Source organism: Callithrix jacchus, chromosome 7, assembly GCF_049354715.1.
Source record: "Callithrix jacchus isolate 240 chromosome 7, calJac240_pri, whole genome shotgun sequence".
In the NCBI taxonomy this organism is placed as follows: Eukaryota; Metazoa; Chordata; class Mammalia; order Primates; family Cebidae; genus Callithrix; species Callithrix jacchus.
In genome coordinates, this window is record NC_133508.1 from 111,637,490 (window position 1) to 111,665,261 (window position 27,772).

The 27,772-nt window shown below is 37.0% G+C and overlaps 1 protein-coding gene across 2 annotated transcripts in view; it reads left to right on the top strand.

Annotated features, from left to right (window-relative positions):
• TNNI3K (TNNI3 interacting kinase) overlaps positions 1-27,772 on the top strand; it is a 307,038-nt gene that overhangs the window by 133,976 nt on the left and 145,290 nt on the right. For both annotated transcript variants that reach the window (NM_001204802.2, XM_078329224.1), the window contains 2 exon segments: positions 30-224; positions 913-1,017. In NM_001204802.2, the coding sequence (NP_001191731.2) occupies positions 30-224; positions 913-1,017 (300 nt within the window).

Genomic DNA, 27,772 nt, shown 5'->3' on the forward strand with positions numbered 1-27,772 from the left:
TGAGGATTTCCTGTTGCTGCCATTTCCAGTTATCGAGCCAATACCTACTGCTCCAAGTCAGATGTGGATATGTTTTGCCGAGAGGTGTCCATTCTCTGCCAGCTCAATCATCCCTGTGTAATTCAGTTTGTGGGCGCTTGCTTGAATGATCCCAGCCAATTTGCCATTGTCACTCAATACATATCAGGGGGTTCTCTGTTCTCCCTCCTTCATGAGCAGAAGAGGTATGGGTCTTTTGTTCTGATTTATCCTTGGCATGCCATTGGAATTACTCTTGTAATATGTCAGAGGCTTTCTCATTGGATGAGCCTTTACCTTCTGAAATCTGAGTGCTAGCAAGTGTGGCATTTTAATTTATGCCTAATAATTGTGTTTCAATAAATAGAAATGCTTTGTGCTTTCTTAACAGAAATTCAGTTGAAGATAACAAATTTAAGGAATTTAAATGGCAACTGAAGGTTAAAATTGTTAGGTTAAATTTGAAATACTGATAAAGAGGATATATGCTAGCTCAGAATAAAATAAAGTTTAAAGAAGTGATCTTGCACAAATCTAAAATGAATTCACTTCCTGGGTTTATGCATATAGGAATTAGGATTTAGTTTCATTAAGTGATTAAAATAGATTTTATTTCATAATATTACCAAGAAATTAAGTATAGCATTATAAATAAATTATAAAACCAAGTATAATATCTTAAACAAGAGATGCTTTATATCTTAATTGATTCATAATTAAGAATTTTCTGATGTAAGAATACTATTTTTCCAGATTTGTTGAATTTCTAGATTAACCCTCAAGAAAGAAAAAAATGGTTAAAATTATACAAGATAAGAACTCTCAGACATCATTTGCTTTTTTGGTATTGGCTTTGACCATTTCATCTCTGTTAAATCTATTTTTAAATTCTAGGATTCTTGATTTGCAGTCTAAATTAATTATTGCAGTAGATGTTGCCAAAGGCATGGAGTACCTTCACAACCTGACACAGCCAATTATACATCGTGACTTGAACAGGTATTTTTTTTTCCTAAATAATGAACTCAGAAGGGTATAATTAACTGGGAGTTTTAGACAGATTTCAGTGAAGATAATTTCAGACTTGTTGCAGATCAGGTACTCTGTGGGTAAGAGGACAGGCTACCACAAACTTAGGCAGTAGAAAGTTTTGTCATTGTCTTTTACAGGAGTAGAAAGCTATGTAACTGCTTCTCAGGGATCTTTTAAATCTATGAAGAATGTTCACTCATATGGTAATATCTGTAAGATGCAGCAGCTAACTAGTTCTCAGGTCAGTAAGGTCAGATCAAGCATTGAGCTAAATGGCTATTAAAAAATGAAATGTCTCCTATAAAGTGAGGTGTTGGAGTAGCTCCCGATATAAAATTATCTGAAACACTACATTGTGCTACCATTTTTGTATTTTTATATTAGTAATTCAGCTTAACCACAGCTTATTTACCTAGTTTTCAGGTGAAAAGGATTTTATGTGAAATAAATATGAAACCAGAGGGTTCCAGTGGTGGAACCCCAAGGGATCTCAAAACTTTTCTTAACTGGTGAAAACTTTCTCTAAGTAAAGTCTGATAGGAAAGGCTGATATACAAAATGGAGCAGCATTAGGTAAGGGTAAAATGGGGTGTAGAAAACTCTATTTACTTCCCATTTCCCAATGCTAAGGAGAGATTCTTGTGCCACCTCTGTGGAAGCCCAAAGGTGCTATGTAGAATAGTTGGACAACTGATTTAGTGTAGGAAACAAGTCAGATGATTTCACATCAGCCACATTCATTTTATGATAATCAATACAGGTCACACAGATTCTGTATATAGTCCTTGATAAAAACTTTACAGTTCTGAAGCTACTAAATATTAATTACTCTGATGACATGACCCTGGTCTGGAAAGATGGGTAGTTTGGAAGAGCATACTATAGGCTTAGAGAAGACATTAATAAAATACACAGAGATTAGAAAGTTAAAGGTATATATAGGAATTATAGTTTCATTTTGGTGTGCAAAGTACATCGATGTATGTCATGTGTATAATGTATGAAACAGACAATTATTAAAAGTATAGAAAAACAGAACAAAAGCACAGGCACCAGTGAATGCTATTACCAAGGTATTTTAGACTTTTTTTTTCTGTAAAGAAACAAAGAAGATGTTTGAGCTGAAAACCACAAATTTGGAGCTATGTTATTGAAAGATCAATCCAGCATCCGGTAAAAATATCAACTTGAAGAGAGAGTCAAGAAACTAGTGAGGCATTTGTTGCAGTAATCTACATAAGAAGTAATGAAAAGCAGAATTTCACTAGTGGCAGTGGAAATGGAAGGTAGAGACATGTCAACTTTAAATAGCAAAATACAGAGTTTATTCAAGCTCAAAGTTTGAGGATTATTACCCATGAGCATGGATTCAAGTTGTCCTGAATACACACTCCATTTAGCAGCAGTTACAAGTTAGTTTTTAAGAAAAAAAGAAGCAGTTTTTAAGTTATTTACCAAAAATTTACATTAAAATAATATAAGCTTTTGATTAGCTCTGCCTTGTTTTTTAATCAAAAATTATAGGAACATAAAGAGAATGGATAACACAGCCAGTCAGGAACAAAATGCCTTAATACTATTGCCCCAAGGGGCTGGCGGCTGGGGACATGGCTAAAATCCCATACTCATGTCTCTCTGGGCCTGATACATTTTGTGTTGCTCATATAGCTCATACTGCTCTGAGCTATTTTTCTCTTCTTAGATAGATATGAAAGATAAGAGAGATAAATCATATATGTGAATGGTAGAATCGTAGGTGTTTAAAGTAAACATATATAGGTCTCAATCTATTTATAATTATTTACTGGTTTTTACATAAAAGTAATTTCTTGTTAGCTGTTAGTTCTTTACCTTTCTTTTCTTTTCTTTTTTTTTTTTTTGAGATGGAGTTTCGCTCTTATTACCCAGGCTGGAGTGCAATGGCGCGATCTCGGCTCATCGCAACCTCCGCCTCCTGGGTTCAGGCTATTCTCCTACGTCGGCCTCCCGAGTAGCTGGGATTACAAGCACTCACCACCATGCCCAGCTAATTTTTTTGTAGTTTTAGTAAAGACGGGGTTTCACCATGTTGACCAGGATGGTCTCGATCTCTTGACCTCGTGATCCACCCGCCTCGGCCTCCCAAAGTCCTGGGATTACAGGCTTGAGCCACCGCGCCCGGCCAGTTCTTTACCTTTCTTAATTTCAAACCAAACATTTATGTTAACAAATATTTTTTCTTTGAGTTTAGGTAGCTATTTCAGAAACAGATTTAGAAGATAAATTAGTTTATATTTAGATGATATAAAACTGATGATTTTGAGTTTTAAGAGTATTATCTTTCCATCTCAATCATTTTTGCACATTGTATTAAAACAAATGAGTAAATTGCAATAAGTAATCATTGCAAGTTTTTTCTAGCTGTAACTCTTCATTTGTGGGGGCCATTATATATTCTGTTGCCCTGTAAGTTATATGCAAGTTGTCACCACCCGTTATGGGGCAGAACCAAAAATATAAATGTTGATTAAAATAATAGCAGAACATTTACTGTATAGCTGATATAGGTTTATGTCTACAATTGTTGCTGCCTCTAATCTAACCTAAATTCTTAATTGCATCAAAAATTTTAAAATTTTATGAAACACCATTTAGTAGGTGCCTTCATTATGATAGAGTCCCAGACTATTGTATCAATTATTTGTAGACTGTTTTCTATCAATCCTTAATCTGGTACCAACAGCAAAACATTGTTTTTCAGATGCATGCATATGTAGCACTGTACATGGCTCAGAAGAGCCTGGGCCCTTTCCCACAGAGAGCTTACTGTGCTACTTGGCTATATAAGGCATATGTCCAGAAAGCAACTAAAGACCCACTTTATATAGAAAATAATTAAGGATCAAAATGACTAAATAGCAACTTTCAGAGGATTTCAAGTAAGTCAAAGATAACAGTAGAGTAGAAGGCTTCTTAGAGGTTATGGAGCTAAAAGTAGAGTTTGAAGAACAGGCATTAATCTTTTCTCAGGCTTTTCAGAGCATACTAACCTCTGCTTTCCCATAGTACTTAGAAGTCTCATGGAAAGAGATAGAGAGAAAGATGCACATCAGAGAGTGGGAAACCCGTACACTTATTGCATTTGTATCAACATGGTCTGTTTATATTTTTGTATTCCCCATTAGCCCGGGCAAGTCAGGGTTTCAAGGTCAGAGACTGCTCTCTTCATCTCACATTTTCTGAACTAAGCATTACGTCTTACACAGATAAGTTGTATAATTAATATTTTTTAACTGAACCAAATTATTGTGGTGTTTCTTTGAATGTCACTTTAAGAAGCAATGGCCTTGTTGTTTTAAGTATGACTACTTGCATATAACAGCCAACTTGCCCAATACCTTTTATAATTTTAAAGGAGAAAGGATATGTGAGCCCACAGGATGGAACACTTTTATATTCAAGTTTGTGGTTGTTGAAATTATTTGAGTGAAAAGAAAGAACTCTACTTTTCCCATGGCAAATAAAGACAACTGAGGCTTTTACTATCCAGCTCTGAAAGTTAATTTTGATCTTCAGTAGATGCCCCTTGGTATATGCAGGGGATTGGTTCTGAGGCCTCTCAAGAATAACAAAGTCTGAGGATGCTCAAGTCTCTGGTATTAATCACTGTAGCATTTGCATATTACCTAGGCCCATCCTCCCCTGCACTTTAAATCATTGCTAGATTGCCTATAATATCTAGTACAATGTAAATACTATGTAAATAGTTGTTGCAGTGTATTGTCTAGAGAATAATGATGAAGGAAAAAGAGTCTCTATATGTCTTCAGTACAGACACAATCTTTTAAAAAAAATTTTGAACCATGCTTAGTTGAATCTACAGACATGGAACCTATGAATTTAGAGGGCCAACTATATATTCTAAGGAGAATCTCAAGGAAGGAGTAAAAAAGTAGTTATTTTCAGTGAAAAGGATGAGAATGATAATATCTATTATTTATTTATCACAAGGTGAAAGGAGCTTTGCTAAGTTCTTGTCGTGCTTTCATTTATCTACACAACTCTATGGGATAGTTATTATTATCTCCATTTTACAGATCAGAAAGCTGACTTAAATAAAAGAGAGACTAAGTCTGAAGTTTGTAGTATTCTATATGTTCTACTGTAACAACAACGCAAAACCATGTCAGAAGAGAGAGAAAGAGCATACTGATTATATTGAATAGGCATCAGCAATATTTATCAACCTTCTTTCTGTACTTTAATCTCTTAAAAATTCAATTCCTGTGACCTAAACTATTTCTTATATCATCTTCTTATGCTTCTGAGTTCCTGCTTTATTTCTTCTTTCATACCTGATGTTCTGCTGGTGTGGAGCAGATGTTGGAGAGAAGGCATGTAGATAGGTTTTGTTTGGCCCAGAGTGTTTAATATTTTTAAAGTGACCATAATTCAAACAGGAATGTATCTCTCTAATTTGCTATAGACCTAATCACCTACCAACTTATACTTGACCTAATTTATACATTCATTTTGTGGCATTGGAGCTTGCTAGTCATTATTTATAGCTTAAAGGATTTAAAGCTTTTTACTTAATACTAGAAGCTGTGTGTATTTTCTTGGAAAAGTATATTTTTCAAATTGTTTGACATTGAAGCAGAAACATCGCTGTAAACATGCATGGATCAAATGTATGGCATTCTCCTTAGATACAGTACTATATATGTTATATTAACACTGTAAGGAATGAAATAGTGATACCTCCATAACGAAGTGGCCATGACATTCACATGAAATACGTATATGAAATTATTTTACAAATTGTGAAGTACTATATAAAGTGCATTTATTATTATTATTATTAGACAGTCTCACTCTATTGCCAGGCGCCAGACTGGAGTGCAGTGGCACAATCTCGGCTCACTGCAACCTCCGCCTCCAGGGTTCAAGCAATTCTCCTGCCTCAGCCTCCCGAGTAACTGGGACTACAGGTACACGCCACCATGCCCAGCTAATTTTTGTATTTTTTAGTAGAGACGGGGTTTCACCATGTTGGCCAGGATGGTCTCGATCTCTTGACCTCGTGATCCACCCACCTCGGCTCCCAAAGTGCTGGGATTACAGGCTTGAGCCACCGCGCCCGGCCCATTTTTTATTATTCTTAACCCCTCATATGTTCCCTTATATATTGGGGATGGAAAAACACTCTGCAATTAAAACCACCTTTGCAAAAATTATAACCGAGAAAATTATGACAATGAAAGATCTGACTTGACTCCATTTTGCTTCTAACCTCCAAGCTGTCCTTGTTCATTCCTGGGCATAGGCCAAACTAACTTTGGGAGGAACTTAATTTATAGTCTAACCTTGAAACTAAGACAATAATAGCCCTTTCCCAAAACAAACCTGTTTCCTGCCTGGGGACTACACTGCCTTCATAGGACTAACAAATTAGCCACAAGAAATAATGGTTTAGGAATCAGGTAGCTGGATTGCTGCAAGATTCTAAACCTCCCCAATTTGCTTCTGGGGATAATATCATTATTGTAAAATCTAAAATCAGTGCTTGAGATATTTTGCAGACACTATACAGGATACTCAGCTAGTACTACCCAGACTGATAAACTGGGTCATCTGGTTTCCTGGCCCCCACCCAGGAACTGACTCAGCACCAAGAAGACAACTTTGATGCCCTATGATTTCATCTCCAACCCAACCAATCGGCATTCCTCACTTTCATACCTCTACCCACCAAGTTTCCTTAAAAACCCCATCCTCAAGTTTTTGAGGGGACTGATTTGAATAATAATAACACTTCTCTTTTCCATACAGCTGGCTGTGGATGAATTAAACTCTTTCTCTATTGCAATTCCCGTCTTGATAAATCAAATTTATCTAGGCACTGGTCAAGGAAGACCCCCTGAAGGGTTACAACAATATTCTAATACATACAGAGTTTTTTTTATGTGATATAACTAATTAGTTTCGGGTCTAGATCTGAGAGGGACTCACTGTTTTTGACTGTCAGCTTATGCTGGTGGGTATAAAGGAAAATAATGAGTGATAATTTAAAAATAGCCAAATTTCCAATGACAAATGACAGGTAATTTAGAAAGACAGAGATGTTAGAGCTAAAAGATTCTTAATTTTGAAGATGACATTTAACTAAAATAGTAAAGATTTTAGGAAGTGCCAAAGAAAAATATTATTGATAGAAAAGTGTAATAGTTGCTTTAATTAACATATGCATTTGCCTCTCAGTTGAACGCAGAATATAAAATTCCTGCACTTAAGAAAACACAGCAATTAAGTAAAATAAACAAACTGTCAATTTTCTAATTTTGTATTCCTGGAATTCCATATATTATATAACACCCCTCTGAGTTACTTCTTTAAATTGTGACTTTGCTAATAAGTGATTACACAGAAAGAAGTTTGCTTCCATTGGGAAATGTCATCTTCAGGAGACTTCTGACTATCTATATGCAGACCAATTAACTGATTGCATTATAATACTTATGAAAAGTCCTGCAAGAGAACCCATTATAACTCTTGTGAAATCCTTGACAACCCTGTTATCTGTGATTCTCTAGTATAAAACCAGTCATCACAAGTGGCATTTTTAATTTTATCAATTATTTTTACTCATTTGCTCTTTAAAAATGTCAGTTAATTGAAAGACATAAAATATTTATTGAATGCATGATATGATCTAGGGTCTTTGCTGTGCCCCAGGGATACAGGTGTGAATGCCATATCATAACACTTTGTCCAGCAGAGCTTAGAGCCTAAGAAAGCATTTTCAAACATTCCTGAAGAATCATTTGGAGGCTTTTAAAAAAAATTTCAAAGACATTGAAGGTACTGATTCAGAATGCCTTAGATTGGGCCTGGGAATCTATACTTTCAAACAAGACTACTAATTAATTCTTGTGATCTAGAAGAGGAAACATTGTTCTAGTGCAGTGGTTCTTAACTTTGGCTGCACAGTCTCTGAGAGAACTTTAAGAAAATCCTTATGCTGATTACATCAGAACCTCCAGGCTTGGGGCCCATGTATCACATTCTGAGAGAGCACTTCAAGTTATTCCAATATCTCAATGTTGAGAGAACTGCATTTTAGTCTGATGTCAATTACTCCTCTTAATCATTTGCCATACAACTTCATTGTTCTCTGTTGCCAAAGTGAAGTGGGAATGTTAGGGAATCAAGTCACAATGTAACTCCAAATGGTTTCAAAATCATTAGTCTAATGTCAGTTTAATCATTCATTTATGTATATATCTGTCCATCCACTTATTTAGTGATGAATGTCAAAGACAGAGAGCCACAGACTCTATGGTACCTATGGCACAGAATAGGTTCCAGGATTTGGCAGTTTTCAGGGAAGTTGTACTATATGAGGCTCCTCCAGAGCAAATAACTTATAATTTATGTATGGCATTAGAAAGTTCCTAGGAGTATAGCATCTTCATGGGTAGCCAAAACAGATATAAAAGTTTCAATACCAGACAACTACATTGCACATGGTTTATGTAGGTACTATATACCCATATGATACAAAATTATATGTATTAAATAGATATAAAGAGAAGGATTCATATATATATGTGTACATATTCTATATTCTTCTAGGGTTTATGGCCTTGATTACCCACATGAACTGCAGTGTGCACTGCAGTAGTCTAATATTAACATTTTTATTTCTGTTTTGGCTATCTGTAAAATTTACACTCCTGGGAACTTGCTAATATCACACATGAATTCTAAGTAATTTGCTCCAGAGGAGCCTAGCACAAATAACACAACTCCCATGGAAACTGCTCTATCTTTGGAACTTTCTATTCCATAGGTACCATGGATCTGTGGATCTCCATCTTTTGAATTCACTATTTTATCAATGTACGTATAAGTATACACATTTATATATAAATGCTCATATAAACTTACACATTTCCACATGTTTGTGTAATGTTTCCAGACTTTTAAAACTAGAAGAAAGACATCAGCTCTACAGAGGGTGAGTTCAGGGATGATTTTCAAATCTCCTCAGCATGAGAAATAATCACTATCATTTGGAATACATAGAAGAAAATTTAAGTATAATATACAATGGATGCCTTAGGGATTAGGACTACCCATGGTTCTGAAATGTTTATGTCCAAAATTGTAATCTGATTTCAGATTTTCAAGTTAAATTTTTTCTTAAAAAATGCAAGCAGCTGCAATCAGACTCAATTTTATTACTGCGTTGAGTAATAAAAAAACTAAGCTATACAATTTATGAATATTTCCAATATGAAATTCAGATTAGTTAAGGGTAGTTTATCCACTGTAACTATACAGTCGATAATGTATAATGGTTCCAATACAATTGAAATCTGCATCTTGATTGTGTGGATGAACAAGATGTTGAGGTGGTCCCTATCCATGAGGTTACTCAGGACCCATTTTAACCGGTGACTTCTAGGGTCTCCTTGGGAGTCATCCCAATTCAAGTGAGCATTAATGAGGCAAGAATATATTAGATGTGCATGACATGTTGTACGGGCCAGGAATTGGCATAAAACACATTTTATTGGTGTTGCCAGTTTAACTTTATGATATAAATATATCATTTCATCACCTCAGCTAATCCCCAGAGGTATTTACACAATTCATAATGACCAATGTGACTTGACAATTACTCTGAGGCCGTGGCATTGGGTGGTACAGGCAGCTCTATCTTGGTGATGCCATACAAGGTCCTGGGAAATGTAGTCTACCTGTGTGCCCAGAACAAGATGAAATAAGTTTTTGTGGTCAGCCAGAAGTCTGTGCTACATGGGCCCTAGGAACACTGGCGATAACAGGTAATAGGTGTTTGAGTAACGGTTATAATTGAGAAGGCTGATCTGGATTTGCATGAATTAGTTATACAAATATAATGTTAGTTGCATACTAAATATTTTTAGTTTATGAATGCATTTTCACAACTTATGAACTAATACCAGTAATTGAGAAATGAATGAAAACTACTTAATAAAGCATGTTATACAGGAATTAATTTCGAAATAACTCTTCTAATTCACTTTTGTTAATTTAAAAACATGAGAATAGCTTTGGGAGTATGGGGAGATGAATCAAAATATGGTCAAGAGGAAAACCATGTAACTATATGAGTATAATAGTATGAAATAAGCTATATACATTTTAAAACATTAAGTGATAGTCCTGTGCACTATATGTCAGTAAACACACACACACATATTTTTTCTTCAGAAGTAAAAATTAAAACGAAAAGACTATGACCACTGTATTTAAAGAACCTTGTACCACATCCAACAGAAGGGGCTCCTTAAATATTTAGTTCTACAAATTAATCCTATTTATGAACTGCACTCAGTTGATGTCCAGTCCTAATTTCTATCCCCATTTCTGACATGCTCAGTTTCCATCTGAAGTCAGTCTGTCCTCAGCTCCCTGAACCTCCCGAAGAAACAGTTCTCCCTGACTCAAGTTTCTACCCATTATTTACACAGAGATTCACCATCCAGCTCTTCCTGGTTTTTCTCTGAGGGTAGATTCATCCTGCCTCCTCAACTAATGCTCATAGTTTCCAGAGGGCCAACTATGTCCCAGCCATCCCATGACATTTCATTTTAGTTAAGATTCTCCCTCCCATGCTTCCCTACTAGAATGTCCTTTAGTCCTGAGTTGTTCTCTTTTTGTCTCCCTACAGAAATAGCTAAAGTTTCCTCCCAGGGCCAGTTAAAATGTTGTTCTTCTCTCAGCTGCCTTCATTAGAACGTCTCATTTAATTTTGGCTGCATTCACTAATTCTAAAAATAGTGCCCTTACTTAACACCCCATTAAGTAAATTCCCTTAGACACATACACCCTTTAAATGAAAACAGGTATGTTTAAGTCAGAAAAAGTCATTCGTTTTCCCCACACTATCCGATTGCTTGCATAAACCTGTACAAATTTACCATCTCTCACAGATGGTAAGTAGCTTCCATCAGAATCTTTGCCTCATTCATCCCAGGCAGACAAATACCCCAATCTCACATCTTCTGTACGCCATTTGAAATGCTACACAAGATGATGTGTGTGTGCAAATGAATGTATCTGTATGTATAACAGCACAGAAAGTCAGGTACTAATTTGACCAAAACTAGAAATCCTGTGAAACCAACATTTACTTTTTATTTCATATAAAAATGGTGTTACTCCACACTGGAACCTGGCATCAGGATTTCTTATTTCAGTGCTTTCTTGTGGTTCACTCTGCAGCTTCTTTCCTTAATACAACACTAAGACCCAGGGAATACTCAAAGCTAACGTGGCAACGGTACCTTCCCTATAACAATGTCACCTTCCCTCACCCACAGACTGAGCGTGGAGGGAGAAGTGACACCTCTCCTGATCCTCTAAAACCTTTCAAATGCTTTCCTGTAACTGGTGGTGAACTCACTGGCCTGTAATTTTCTGGTGTTACTGGTTTCTTACATTGCCATTTTCTATTCTTTGGGGATATGGCCTGTACAAAGTTGGCTTTTGAAAATGTCAACAAAAGCTTTTCTCTGTTCAGCTTCGTTTCTTCTCTGCTCTCATTTCTTGGGAGGCACCGTGAATGCCCTCTTGGCACCTTGTCGATTTCCTAAGCAGCTAACCTTTCAATAATGATATTAATGCTGCCGTGTGGTAATCTGTGCATTTCTCACTTCGCTTTCAACCCTTGCTTGCTGAGATTCATTTATGTTGTTGTGTTCTTAAGATTCTGGAATTTAATTGAGTGCAACCTGACTGGGAACCCAGAGCCAAAATTTCTAGCTAATAAATGAGAAACAATCTTAATAAGTGCAAATTTCTTTCTAATTGATTGAATTTCCAATAGCTAGCTATACTTTGAATTTGGCCTAGAAAAAGAGACACAGATAATTATAAACTTTTTAAAAGTCTCATTTAATATTTTCTATTTCAAAATCCTCCCTATTTGGAAGAAAGTTTTCAAATAATATTAGTCTTCTCTGGCTAGGATTACAGTGTGGATGCCTCTGGATATGTGTTGATGTGGGCTAACATCCTAAAAGACCACAGGAGAACTAATGGAGGGCACAGGCTCTGAAGCCAGCCTAAGCATGTTCACATCCCACCTCTGCCATATATTACCTGTGTCCTTGAGCAGTTCACTTAAATTTTCTAATTTCTAAGATGGTTATATTTATGCCTATCTTATTATGTTTAAGTGAGAAAATACATTAGCATTTTTAGCGTTATTTTTCTTCTTTAGTCTTCTGAATCTTTTCACTATTTAAAATTCTTGCATTCCTGCATTACTTTCCTGAATGAAATGTTTCTAACAACCTATCTCTCCATTTTGATTGTATTACACAAACTTTGCTTATAATATCTCAGATGGATAATTTCTTCTTGCCATAAAGATCTGGGAAATAATTGGATTGTTTGACTGTAGATCTCTTTCTGTAGAGAAGGTCAAGGGGATTCAAATAACATATTGCTGCCTTCATTAAGACCTCTTACCCTTCATGGTTCAAACTGGCATCAGGGATTCAGTCTGATACTCCCATTAGACAGATGCAGATCTGGAATAGAATTTGATTACACATGTAGCTGAGGGGTAATACGGTTATTTGATTATCCAAGATCCTTCTCAGTGATTCTTCTTTCTGGGACTCCTTCACAAATCTTAAAGGAGCAAGTTAAACACCATCTATTTAGATATTCAACTATCATTTATTTGGAAACATAATGGCAGAGAAGGGAAAGTATCATCACAGGCACATTTCTGAGAATGAAAAATCCAAGTAGGAGAGGCTCCATCTTTGCAGAGGATGTTTATAGCACCTATGAGGTTAGGCAGCTTTTTTTCTCTATACTCAAGCAGCACCCAGCAACTCAACTCATCAATTGTCCTTCAGACTACAAACAGCCAGGGAGGATGTTTTCAAAATTAACATTGAGAAGGTTGTCCCTTATCCTTCCTTCAATAGTGGAAGAAAGGGAAGAATTTATCTTATCACACCTTATTGATTCCCAAGAGACAATCTTTTTTGTCATTTCTATTCCTGTTCTTATTGTGTTGCTGTTATGTCACTTGACATTTTTCTGCCTCAGATTCCTCATTTACAAAATGGAAATAATGATGCCCATGTCTACCTGGTCACAGAAATACCCTTGTGATTAATAACGGTACCAGGACAACCGTCAATGGAGGACGTTAGGGAAAGATTCTACAAGAGATATTTGTATATAATTTATATTAATTGCATAAAGCAGAGTTACCAGAAAGTCTTGGAATAAGATTCATTTTGTATCTAGCTGCTGCGTCAGTACTATTTGCAGAGTAGTCTAGATTATCTTTCTCTAACTGAAGGTGAAAGGTTTTGTGGTTACCAAATGATGTGGGAAACAGCATAGTCCTTTTCTGAAAGATGTACTGTTTCTTCAGCCAGCATGGAGGAAAGAGCATGCAAGCTTCACAGAATGATTAGAACTCTTTAATCCTGGAGGGATGGTCTTTGTATCAATTATATTTCAAGCCTTGTATGTGAAGAACTGTATTCTCAGTCACTAAACCCTCATTTAATGGCTTTAGTGACCTACAGAAAGTTAGTGAAAAGCATGCCTGGTGCCATAGATGAAATAGTGTTAGGGCGTTGATGATGTCTGCCTTCTTTTGGGAGGGAAATCCCCCTTCTAAATTCTTAAAATAGCAGTTGGCTTTCATTAAATCTACTCAGAGTTAAGGGTCTGGGGATCATGACTGACCTTTTTCTTTGGGAATGGAGCACATTTTAATAAGCTTTCTCCTGTCCATGGTCTCTGAAAGACTTAGCCTCTGGCAGGCCTCCTGAATTGAAGGGTTTTATAAAGAAAAGGATTGATTACAGCCTTCGAATTCTTTCTCTCTCTTTAATTCCTTTTTTTTTTCTTTTCATACAAAGAATGTGAAAGATATTCTGAGTCTTATTCTATTGAGATATGGGTGGCCTTACAGGCAAACATTTAGCATTGAACTTTTATTAATCTTCTGTGAGTTTGACACAGTTTCTTCTTTTTTGCGTCCTAAATATAAGTGAGACTAAAGAGCTGTTTCTTGCCCAGCTTGTTCTTCAGCACTGAGAGAGCTAGAGAGAAAAAGGGTTTTGTTGTTCTTGTTTTGCTTTTTGGCTTTCTTGGTGGACCTGCATCTATAACCTTCATCTGAAAAGCTTCATTTAGTGCAGGTCTTAACACATGCTGTTCCCTCAGACACAAGCATTTGCCCTGCCTTACCTCTCTCTTCTTCTCTGTGCCCCTCCTCGCTTCCTCCAAAAAGCTTTCTTTCTAACTCCTGTCTATCCCAATGCTTCCTTCAGGAAGCCCTCCTAAATGTTCCCACAGCACATCATACTCTTCCTTATTTCAGGACAGCACTTCTCACGCTATTAAATTTGCTCATGAACTTGAGTGTGTTCCCACTACACACTAAGCTTAATCCCTACAGAAGCTGTGGATGTTACACCATTTTATTCCCAGTGCTTTGCACAGTGACTGGGCCCTAATAAAAATTTAGTTAATATTTATCAGATGCATGAATGAATTAATAAAATACAAGGAACGTAAGATTAACATATATTAATGTTTCTTTATGCCAGGGATTGAACTCGATGCATCACAGACACCATCTAATTAAATATTTGTAACTCTATATGAAGGCATTTTTAAACACACAATGACAGAAAAAGGCTTAATGAGACTTAGAAAGTTATCAAGGTGATAAAGCTGATAAGTTACAGACTAAGGTTCTTACCCATGCTATATAGTCAGCTAATCCAAAATATAGGGATATATAGTCATTTAACCTCACAAAACAGAAGCAGCACTGACTGAAGAGCAATGCAATGTATTTATCCGATTGCCTTACCAAGGGGCTGTACTTTCCAGAATTCATAGCTGAAATGAGAAGGGAGTTCTCACTTAATATTGAACAATTTTGTGACATTTAATAGTATAAAAGTCATTCTTTTGCTCAATCAAGACTGCTATTCCACAAGACACTTATCTGGCTATTTTGTGTTATAGGTAATAATCTGCATGCTAGTCACTAAGGCTGTCCAAAAAAAAAAAAACAGGGAGAAAGGAAAAGACAATTGGTTGTTTGACTGATCTGATTTTCTGTTTTATTCAGGTGAAAAGTTAGTCAAATAAACTGATTTCGCAGTGTAGCTATAGCACAAGACTATCTGATGATTTTGAAAAAAAAAATACAACCCCCTGAAATTCTAGTGATTTCCAGTCACTACTGACCATGTAGATTTGAACCAATACTTGCTTTCTCTAAATCAATTGATTTTCCTTCTCACAGGCAACATTTTTATTTTCTAACCTGAAGCATTGCTATGCCTGACTGGAATATTTTTGCATTTGATTAATGTTTTCATTTGACTTTCAATGAGGTCTCAAAACAGTCTGGCTTGTCACAGTCAAATTATTTAAATGTTCCTCTGAAAAGAGTATGTGGGAACTAAAATCAGATTCATGTGAACCTGAAAAAACAGTGGCAACATTTCCTGAACTTGTTAAATTTTTATGTCTAAATTAATCATTTCACAATTTTGTTTCATGTTGATGTTCAGCTTCTTAAATATAGCGATTATTGGATGCCTTAATGGAAAACTTTTAATTTTTAGCTGACCCAGAAGTTGGTCTCTGATAAGGATTTTTATTCCCTTTTTAAGTATTCCTTATGGTTTCAACGGCACCAATGTATTATGCCTTCTATTCATATTAGTAAAAATTATTTTGATTTCTCTAAACTATCCTTTTCACTTCTCAGTTACTCCTTACTCCTCGTAATTGATCAGAATTATCTCAACTATGGGTTCAAATATGGTCAACATTCTCTGCCTTCATTCTGCTTATGCCATGTGAAAGAAAGTAAACATAAAATAGTACATACCATATTATCCCACTTATATATAATGTTAGAAAATGCAAACTAATCAATGGAGTTGAAAAGAAAATTAATGTTTTCCTAGGGCTGAGGAGTAAGAAAGGAGTTGATTACAATAGGGACAATGAATGTTTTTAGGGTGACAGAAATATTTTGTCTTGATTGAGATGTTGGCTTCACAGGAGTATATAACTAATAAAACTCATCAAATTGTAGTCTTTAAGTAAATGTACTTCTTTGTTCTAATGTGGATGCAAATAAATTGCCTAATATGGGTGATAAATACAAAAAGTGAAATTCTTAAAAAGAGATATGCAAAGTAATGTGAACTGATACCTTTTCAATCATGAACAAAGGTATGTGTCCTTTTTAAAACCTTAAAAAGGAGAAATAATCATCTGCCAGATAATTTCATCAAGGGTATCAAAAACAATTCCAGCTAAAGGAGGAAACTCAACCTAACTAAACTGGAAGTAAAAAAGGTTTACTAAGATGGCACTGATGAATACAAATCTGTATCATACTGAGGTTAAGGTAGCTGTCTGCAAAGTCCAAGTACCATAAACATTGACAGGAAGGAAAATGAGAGAGTGCCTTTGAGACTGTGCACTTTCTATTCTTGTAGGTTCTGTTGTGATGCAGAAGATATTCAGTGACAGAAACTACTCCTTAGCCAAATATGAAAGTGCATACATTGGATGGCAAAAGAAAGGCGTAGAGTATTTACATATCTGATAGGGCTCGGTTGTGTTCCCACACAAATCTCATCTTAAATTGTAGCTCCCATAATCCCCTTGTGTCATGGGAGGAACCCAGTGGGAGGTAATTGAATCATGGGGGTGGGTCTTTCCCATGCTGTTCTCATGATAGTACGTTTCATGAAATCTAATGATTTTATAAAGGGGAGTTCCCCTGTACATGCTCTCTTGCCTGCCACCACGTAAGACTTTGCTCCTCATTTGCCTTCTGCTGTGATTGCGAGGCCTCCAGCCCCATGGAACTGTGAGTTAGTTAAGTCTCTTTCCTTAATAAATTGCCCAGCATTGTGTATGTCTTTATTAGCAGCAAGAGAACAAACCAACACATCATCAAACAACTGGTAGATTGAAGACTTTAGGCCTATTCAGTACTGAAAACAGGCAGATACAGCATCTAAAAAGAAAAAATATCTAGCCTAAAATCATTCCATTGATTCAGAGTAATGTGTTACTAGATATGCAGCATTGAAATGTGGAACACGGGGGTGCAGCTAGAATGGGTTTTACTTTATAAAATATTCACATCTATGGGATCTAATGAAATTTGGTATTGTAACTTGGAAAAAAATACAAGAAATGAATTAATTTACAATCAAGTTCAAGAAAATATAAATAATGTAATTCTTGTGTAATAAATATAAAGTCAGACTTCTTCAAAATTCAAATTGTCAGTCACTTTTACATAGTCTCAGCAAGAGGAAATTATACATCAAATAACTGGTCTGCGAGCACTCTGTTCTAAGGTCAACTAAGCCCCAATTCAGAAAATTGGATTGGACAGTTTAAAATTAGTTGACAGAAAGAAATTAGTGTGAATTTTAAAGCTTAAAAATGAACACGATGAAGGTATTGGTGATCAACTAAATCATCCCTTGAGGACTATAAGTGACTCACAAAAATATAGTTCACGTGGATCTCATTTGGGGCAGCAGTTAAGGTTACTTTGCTAACCTTAACCGTACACCAGGGATATGTACTCATTGTCAGAACAAGGAAGGTTTGGGCATTTCAGAAAGGCATTTGTTTACTTGTAAATGTTATAATTTCTATAGACAGGCTACACAGGATATATTATCTTTATGCATTCTTTTTATTTGGCAAATACATTTAACAGATAGTTTTTGCTGAAAGGAAGCTATAATCATATAACTTCTACTCTTACCTTTGTTAAATGACTCAACGATTGAAAATATAAACAATTGACAATGTGTGTTTCCTATTTTGTTTCACATTCTTTAGAATATGTTAAGGAAAACTATGGTCTTTTGGAATATAAAACCTACCATGGTGAGAACTAAGACTATACTCTGAGTCAAAGAAACAAAAAAGCAATTAAAAAAAAAAAACAAGCAAATACATTCAAAAATTCATATTTTGAGCGTTTGATTAGTGAAGTGCCATGAAAATCATATTTTGGTCAAATGTTTGTATAATCAGCAAGAATACACAGCTTTATACACAAGAAGTTCCTGCTCTGAAGACTGAGATTCATAGCTAGAATTTGTTTCAAAAAGAAAACCATTGGGACTTCCCAAATTGAAGCCCTTATCTCAAAAGTTGGGCTTGGCTTGCCCAAAAAAGCTTTCAGTATTATTTCTTATAAAGGAAGTTACCGTGCATTTTAGTCAACAATACAAAGACTAGGAATCAAGATGGCAGTTTTAAGAATAATGGAAAAATAAAAGAGAACCTGTAACCAAAGTATAGCAAAAAGACTGTGCACTTTGAAGTCAGAGATATTGGGGCTTAATCCCAGCTCTGCCATTTCAGAACACTGCAATGATTAACAAGTTATTTCTAAACATCAATTTTTTCATTATAAAATAGGGATAGTATCTGCCTCATAGTGTTTTAAAATAACTAGCAGTGTCTGTCACACAGTAGATATACAATAAATGTTAGTTTCTTGATCTCTTTATCTTAAATGGTTCTAGAAATAACTTGTTTTAATGTACGTTTATTAAGGTACCAACTCTCAGATCTTTGTTACAAGTATCAAATCATTCATTGAAAGAGCACTTAATAATCCTATCTGTCTTCCCTCTCTCTACTCAACAAATATTCTTCCTCTTGATGGTCACAATATGCTTTGTTTAACTCCACTAATCATCTTGAGAAATAGCAAGAAAGAAAGGAGGAAGAGGTGGAGGAAAATGCAGATGCAATGGCAATTCAAAGGAAGTAATAGTCCAAGGTCAATACTAAAAATATACCTTAACATGGTGAAACCCCATCTCGACTAAAAATACAAAAAGTAGCCGGGCATGGTGGCATGTGCCTATAATCCCAGCTACTCAGGAGGCTGCAGCAGGAGAATCACTTGAACCCAGGAGGTGGAGGTTACTCAGGAGGCTGCAGCAGGAGAATCACTTGAACCCAGGAGGTGGAGTTTGCAGTGAGCCGAGATTGCCTCATTGCACATTCTGGCGTGGGTGACAGAGCAAGACTCTGTCTCAAAAAAAAAAAAAAAAAAAAATAGTCAAACCACAGCTAATCATTCTCTCTCTCCTCATCTCATCCACAACATCAGACTTTGCCTTATCTCAGCCACCTGAGATCTGGTTAGATAGGAAGGAAACATTGGGCCACCATAAATAATTTATAGGTGGAAAATTGAGAATTGACACGATCCTACTTTTAATTATACATTTATTTATTTTGGCATAGACTTCCTGACTTATCTGAAAAATATAGCAAGGAAAACGATTCTCATATTTTAATATTTTCATAATATTTTTATTTAGTTTTTTTTTTTTATTCTTAAAAAATATACCATCAAACCACAGATACAGTATCTCATACTAACCTTCTATACTGCCAGAATAACATATCTCAGAAATGTCTCCTCGCCTCCAGGTTTCAAATCAGACAAGAAATAGCTGGGAAGTTCAGGACAGTATAGGAACTTCTATCTAGGAATTCTTGTCCACCATCTATGACATTCACGTGCTGCCTACAACAGACAGCTAAGACCAGTATTTAACCATCCTCAAAGCAGCCATGCAACTGAGAGTACTTTGCTGGGTGGAGAGAGCACGCCCTCACCTCAGTATCTGTTAACTTCAAGGGAATGGACCAAGATGCAAGACTCTCCGGCACTGTTATTGAGAGTAGCTTAGTACAGGAGCATTTGCCATAGGTCAGGAGGAAATTAAAATAGCACAAGCCAGAAGTAACGAGGATTAGATCTGAGACAGAAGCCATGAGAAAGCAAAGGAATCTAAAGATTATAGATCTATGGTAGAGGTGAAATTGACTGGAACAAGTAACTGATCCCAAGTAAGGGTGGGAAGAGGAAAAAATGGAAAGATGTCAGTATTTCAGCCTAGTTGGCAAGGTAGATGATGATGCACACAATAAGATGCACATAAAGATATTGAAACTGATTTCAACCATTTTGTTGGAAGTGCCAGCAAAATAATCATCTTTATAGAAAATTGTGAAGAATATGGTAGAAAACATTTGGAAATTTCATGAACCTTAGTATCTTTTAGAAGCTTTCTTTGATACACCTCTCCTCTTAGACCAGCCTGTGCCCCTATGACACTTGTTTTCCTTCTTAACACTTATTTTCCTTTATTGGAATTTCCTTTTTCATTCTGTCACCTCACTTTGACTGTAGGCTGGGCAAGTTAAACAACCAGGACCGTTGTACTCATCTTAGTACCATTACACCAAACATAGCCTACTAAATAATAAGTGCTGGAAAACTGTTGAATGATGAACCATTCCTTTAGACTCTTTAGAAGTTGGAAAGGGCTACATGTAAATTTCAGGAAAAAAAGTTTATAGCTATGGCTATGGGATTAGATGACTACTTCATGTAGAGAGTTCAGTTAGAAATAGCAGTGAGGGTAAAATATTGATACAGGATGAAGAGCCATTAGAGAAAGGAGAGAGGGGTAATCATGGAGATAAGAGAAAAGGGACAATTTTAGGTAGTACAAGGTGTCAAAAGTATCAGTTACCTCAAAAAGTCTAGGACACTGGGAGAAGATGGTAGTATTAGAGGCCTTTGAAAGGTGGTGTGTAGTGAATAGCACTGGCAGAACAAAAATAAGGGGTCTCATTATTGGTCCAAAATTAGGAAGAATGAGTTTGAGAAGAATGTAGAGGGCATCTTAATGACTCCTACAATCACTGGATTCTTCAATTCAGTGTTTTCCTAAAGGAAAACTTTGGAATTCTGGTCAAAAGAGATATGCCATGGAAAAGTTTCTCTGATGAAAGAAATTTGGGTAAGATTATTACCTTTCACTTTTAGGGATTCTGAAAATTAATTAGACTTATTCATCAACATACCATAGAAAATAATACTCCCTGGACTTTATTTTGAGGTGCTCTATTATAATTGTATAACAGCAAATTGGTTTATAGTCTCCAATTATAAAAGGTACAGTGGTGGATGTTGTCAGTATTTAACTCTGAAATGTTTCTGGTTGAGATGATTATTTGGAAGTAATAAATTCATTGAGGTCATCACACTGCTTCTGGCTGTAGTGATAATACTGTATTTTAACATTTATTTATTTTACCAACCTTTATGGTACACTTACTATCTACCAGGCACTGTGCTCAGTACTGATGTTACAGGATTAAGTAAGATGGCAAAGGTCTCTGCTTTCATGAAGCATACAGATTACAAGTGGGTAGGAGAGGTAGGGTGGGAGGAGACAGATGATAATAGAAATAAGCAAGGTGATTTTAGATATGGCAAGTAAGTTATTAGGAATGGAGAGACTGATTTTGATTGTTGGTTATGAAAGCCTTCTTTGAGAGGGTGACATTTGAGCTGAGATCTGAATAATAATACAAAGCAGCTCCATCCTGGTAAAGATATGGGTGGGAGATTATTCCAGAGAAACAATGAGTCAGCAAGGGAAAAATCTCTAGGTAGGAATGAAAAAATTATATATACATACCTTTTTTTTTTTTCAGAAAAAAAGCAGTGTTACTGAAACATACTGGATAGTGAAGGAGTGATAGAAAATAAAATAGAAGTTTAGCAAAAGGCACATGTATGGCCTATGGACCATTTTTGAGTTGAAATCTTACTTTGAATATGATAGTACACTATGGAGATGTTTAAACAAGAGAGGAACATGATCTGCTTTATTTATTCATTTATTCAACAAATATTTATTGAATGTATACTATACGCCAACTCTTTTTGGACACTGGAGATACTGCAATTGCCAAAACAGAACCTGCCTTTGTGGAGGTTATATTTTATTAGATTAATTCTAGGATATTCTGAATGTATTGGGGAGAAAAGGCCAAAACTGAAAGCTGCAAGAGCAGCTGGAAATATATGGTGACATTCCAAGTGGCAGATGAAAGTGAATTGGAATAGAATGGTAACAGTGGACGTGGAGAGAAAGCAATGGATTAGATGGGGTTTTTTCGCTTGTTCATTTAGGTAGAGTGTACTAAATACATATAGGAGATGAGAAGGAGAGAAGAAATTGGCCGACACAGATGAGATTTTTGAGATGTTATTGGGAAGCAGCTTTTGGGAAATAGAAATCAAGAGGTCTTTTGTGCCCATTTTAAATTTGAGGTATCAATTAGACATTTAAGAAGAGACCTTCAGAAAGCAGTTTGAAATACAAATCTAAGCTCAGAAAGAGACAAAAACTTAAATTATACACTTGAGAATCTTTGCAAATAGATGTCCTTGAAAGCTATGAAGTGAATGAGATCATCTGTGGAGAGAGCAAAGAGAAGAGGACCTAAGTCAGAGGAGTGGGAGCTCTCAGAGAAGACTGAGAAGACCTGAGAAAGAGGACAAAGGAAAGCCAGCAGCAAATGGTGCTATGGGATTTGAGAGGGGAGCATGTTTCAATTAGTCAGAAGTTATCTACTATGTTGAATATAAATGATAATTTAAGTAAGTTGATCAAAATATACAAATGGTCCTTGATTTAGGTTGGTACAGCTTATTATTTTTTGACTTTACAATAAGTTTATCAGGGTATTAAATGCGCTTTCCACTTAGGATGCTTTCACTTACAATAAGTCTGTCATAAGTGGATAACTGGATTGTAACTGGAGGGAGGCCTGGGTCAGGGGGGGATTTTAAGGATGGGAGCCACTAGAGCAGGTGTCCATGATGAGGGAATAATCTGGTACAAAGGAAAAGTAGGTGTTGCAAAAGAGAAGGATCTAATCGTGTGAACAAAATCATAGCACTTGGCTCAGGGCCTGGCAGAGATAGGAGCTCAGTATGAGTCTGCTGAATTACAATAAATTACTTAAACCCAGCAGGTAATGGAACTGGGATTTAACTCCTCATCTTTGACTCCTGGTTTAGTTCTCAAGTCACTAGACCATGCTGTCCATAGCGCTTAGACCAGTCTACTTCTCATCTATAAAGTCATTTCTCCCAGGTTCCATCAATAGCCCTACTACTTTAGATGCAGAAACCCCTGATTCAATTTTGTGCAGGAATGGATTTCTCACAAATAAGGATAATCCTCCATTTCATGTTTACTCACTTGGTTGACTTCCTGTTTTCCACACTCTTCCCACAAGAGGCTTTGCAGTTTCTATTTTCCGAGACATTCAAATAAATGTGAGCTGGTATTGTGACCAAGTACCTCCTGAAATGCATAATTTTTCCCCTTTATCATTTTTGAAACAAATGAATGAATTGCAAAGGAGCTACATTAATGAGATGTTTAATTTGAGGTTTTAATTTTGCAAATGTTGGGAAGAATAATTAAGGTTGAGGCAGTACCATACGTGTCTTCAGGAATACAAAATAACTGTTTTTGCATCTAGAGTTTTTGGGAACATTTTCTGCCTAAACACAAGCCACTTATAGCTGTTTTCCTGTGTTCTAAATGCACCTCAGGCACTGTGAAGACACAGAACATGTAGTCCTCATAGAGATGGCAAATAATCTGCATGGCTGTCATTGTGACAATTAGCAGAAAGCAATGTGCTGAGAGGAGTGAAGGCATAGGTAAAAGGCAGTGAGCACTGGTTTATATTTATTTTATTCTCATAATTGCAAGGCAGTTTTCTTCAATTTTATTCTATATGCTATCTCAGATAATTAAATCAGTAGAGAAGGACAGGAATATTGAGTTAGATAGGGATATAGATAGAATGGAAAAGCCTTCTGGACAAAAAGATGAGCACAGACAGGATTTGAAAACTTAATAAGCCAAATTATTCTCAAGAATTTTATCTGTATAAGCACACCATATAATTAAAAGGAAAGAAAGAAAAACTTGCGTGGGCCTGAAACATCTATCAAAAAAATGTGAGCTTACTTTATGGGGTAGAGAAAGGGCTACTTGTATTCAAGCACCTGAAAAGTCTGTTTCTTTAGCAGACCATCAATGAACTAGAAATGGAAATTAATTTTCCAGGCAATTTCTATTTCTTATGCGATGTCTAAACACACAACCAGTTTGAAAAAAAAAAATAAGGTGAGTCAAGCAACAAATGTTTAAAAAATTGCTATGTCTACTTCTTTTTGAATGGTATTATACAGCAGCATTCTTGGCACCACAGAGTGGTTTTGTGGAAGACAACTTTTCCACAGAAGGTGGGGAAGGTGGGGAAGGTGGGGAGGGTGAACCTGATGGGGAGCAAGGCCTGGTGTGGAATGGCTTCAGGATGAAACTGTTCCCTCTCAGCTCATCGGTCATTAGACATTTGTTCATAAGGACCATGCAACCTAGATCCCTTGCATAAATAGTTCACAGTAGGGTTTGTGCTCCTATGAGAATCTAATGACACTGCTGATCTGACAGGAGGTGGAGCTCAGGCAGTAATGCTGACCCGCTTGCCACTCACTTGCTGTGCAGCCCAGTTCCTATGATGCATCCCACTCCCCAGGTCACAGGTTGGGGACCCCTGTCATATAGCCATGAGATAAAAATAGTAAAACTATATTGATTTGTTGGACTTGTATTAGGGTGAACCATATGAAACTGGCTTTGGTCAAATATTGCCTTTGGTTGAATATGGGTCAACATGGTTGCAAATCAACAATATTACCTGGTTCAAGGCAATCCTATCTTTAAGCTAAGAGGAAAAAAACCTCCTCTTATGATCAAAATCAATCAATATGCATTTATTCCATATGCAGGACTGCACCAGATGTTTCAATTCAGTGATAACAAAGCTTTTGGCTGTGACAGTCTCTTTTACTATTTCAAATTAGGAAGACCTCAAGTAATGCTGTTGAACTTTTAGAGTTAGTTGGTCTCTTTTAGAGCATGCTTAACCATGCTTCCCTAAAGTGAATGACTCCTATAAATAATTTTTTATATTTTATTTACTATATGAAGGAAATAATTTATACAGTGGTCCATTTTCAAGACAAAGTGCCTTGAATTGGCTTAGGTCAGCAAACTACAGAAGAAACAGTATATACTAGGCTCCTGCTTGGATAGTGGACGCCTGCTGGTTGAACCCCGCCCTTTTCCCCCACTTAGTTGCCCTCACCTGAACCAAAGAAGTTTGGTCTGTTCTTATCAGCCTGCCCAGCTACTTAGGTCATAAGTCAAATACTTGAAGAGCCCCTGAGCTAACTAGGATTGCAATGCATTGTGGGCTGCAACAAAATGCAGCAGAACAACCCTAAAGAAAATATCTAAAGCCCCTATGCAATAACCAATAGGTGACAACCAGGAAGACTGTGACCCCATAGTACTCATAGCCTATGAGGAACCAGGAGAGGACCTGCGTCCTAGGGGATAAATTGCTTGTTTTAACTATTCTGGGGGTGCCTGCCTATTAGACACCCAATCTTGCAAGCCCATCATTAGAAGCCTCACTTTCGCTATTCTCCAGGTCTCTGAGTCCATTCTTTGGATTTGGATGGGTGAGTTTGTTCCTCACAACCTGGTGGAACTCTATGCCTTCATGGAGTGGGACTCCAGCCAAGAGGGGAGATGTGTCTCACCTGATTTAGGTGGCCTGCCTTGTCTGGGTGTCCCGGCTCCTCACAGAAGCTGTAGACAAACTTGAGACTGTTATTCAGGAGACAATGAAAGTGACACAGGGAGAAAAGCAGGTAGTACGGCCACCGGGCAACGTCGTGCACAAGCCAGGGTAGAACAATTGGATTGTAAATCCTGCCTTGGTGATTGGGCAAGTTCGGTGTGTGACTGAGATGTATCCTAGATATGAAGCGAGTGTGGAGGCTCAATCTGTGGTTCCGTTCTCCTGTGAGGTAAATGGCCGGAGATGGATGAATCGATTTTCGGGGTGTGCAAGAAATCTCCAGTGGTGGGGCTGAGTACACAGGGAAAAGCTTAGACACAGAGACTAACTGAAAATGTGAAATAAGAATTCTAGGCCTAGGGAGCAGAGGGAACTAAAGACACTCCATCTGAAATTCTCCCAGAATTCACTGGAGAGAATGCTGCAGGTTTGGAGGGATACCCTCAAACCAGGGACAAGGAAAAGCAAAAGACGATAAAGTATTGCTGTTTTATTCAGCCGAAAGAGCCCATTCATCAGCCTTCAGTCTCTTGGCCTAAGTTGGCTCAGATGAGGACTTGGTGTGCCAATCTTTAATTCTTTATGTGAATAATAAGACTTCATCCTCATGAGAAAAGATAGTGAATGCTCCCCCATAAAGCGGGAGAAAAAGAACACAGTAAAGAGTGCCCTCACACAGTGAAAAACCCTGGGATCCCCTAACATGCTTGCCCAATCCCATACATCTCACAAAGTAGAGGATAGGGAGATCAGGAGGCAGCAGGAAGGCCAGAGGAAGAGGAATCTGGGGTTCATGAAGGAGCTAAACCCAATGCTCCTTTAAATCCTTATCCAAACTTGAGGAAAGAATTAGAATAATGTAAGAGAGACATTGAGAATGTCCCTATTCCTTCTAAACAGCAGATGTCTAACATGTACCCTCTTAGAGAAGTCCCTATGAGACAGAGAGCGGTTGGATTTGTTAATGCGCCTCTAACAAGTACTAAGGTTGGAAATTTAAAAAGGAAATGAGACCACTCTTAGAAGATCCCCTGGATTTAGCAGAGCAGCTAGATCAATTGTTAGGATGCAATTTTTATACTTGGTCTGAGATCATGTCAATCATGAATATTCTGTTTACTGGGGAAGGGAAGGGAATGGATTAGAAGGGCAGCCATGACCATTTGGGAGAGACAGCATCCTTCCAGGCTAGGAGTCATGACAGCTGAGTAGAAATCCCCAAATGCGGATCCCAGATGGGATAATAATCACCCCAGGGACTGGGTCCAAATGCAAGAATTTAGGGAGCTAATAATTAGATTAAAGAGTCCACTCCTAGGACGCAGAATGTCTCGAAAGAATTTGAGATCCAACATGAAAAATAGGAGTCTCCCTCTGCATTTCTACAGAGGCTTAAGGATCAAATTAGAAAATATTTAGGATTAGATCCTGAGGACTCATTAGGGCAAGGCCCCTTAAAGGTTAATTTTGTGGCTAAACACTAGCCTGATATTACTAAGACACTGCAAAAGATTGAAGAATGGAAATAGAAACTGATAGAGGAATCACTGAGGGAAGCTCAAAAGGTTTTTGTAAGAAGAGAAAGAAAGAGTTAAGCTGCTGACCTTGAAGGTAGGGGAGAGCTAGCCATGCAGCTGCGTGTGGGAGTTGGCTGCTGAAAGTTGTTGATGAAAGCTGGTGCTGAATCTTTGTCATTTCAGCAGAGCTGTCCATCTTTGTAGATGGACAGAGGGGAGCCAGGGCACACCACAGCTCGGCTCACACACAGAGAAAGAAAGAGGAAGATACTGAGTTTAAGGGAGAAAAGAATCAAGGGATGACAGAGAGACAGATAGAAGAAGAAAATGAGTGAGAGAGAGACTGAAATAGACAGAAATCAAAGAGAGACACAGAAGGTGAGACCAAGGAGAGATAATTTAAGAGGAAGAGTACAAGAGGAAGAAAGAGAAAGAGAGAATGTCTGTAAAAGACGGGAGACAAAGAGACTAAAGTACAAGTTAGCAGTAGCTGCCACGGCCAAGCTGGTAGAGGAGAGTGGAAAGTCGACCTTCGGTGGGCTCTGGTAGTGAGCACCCTACAT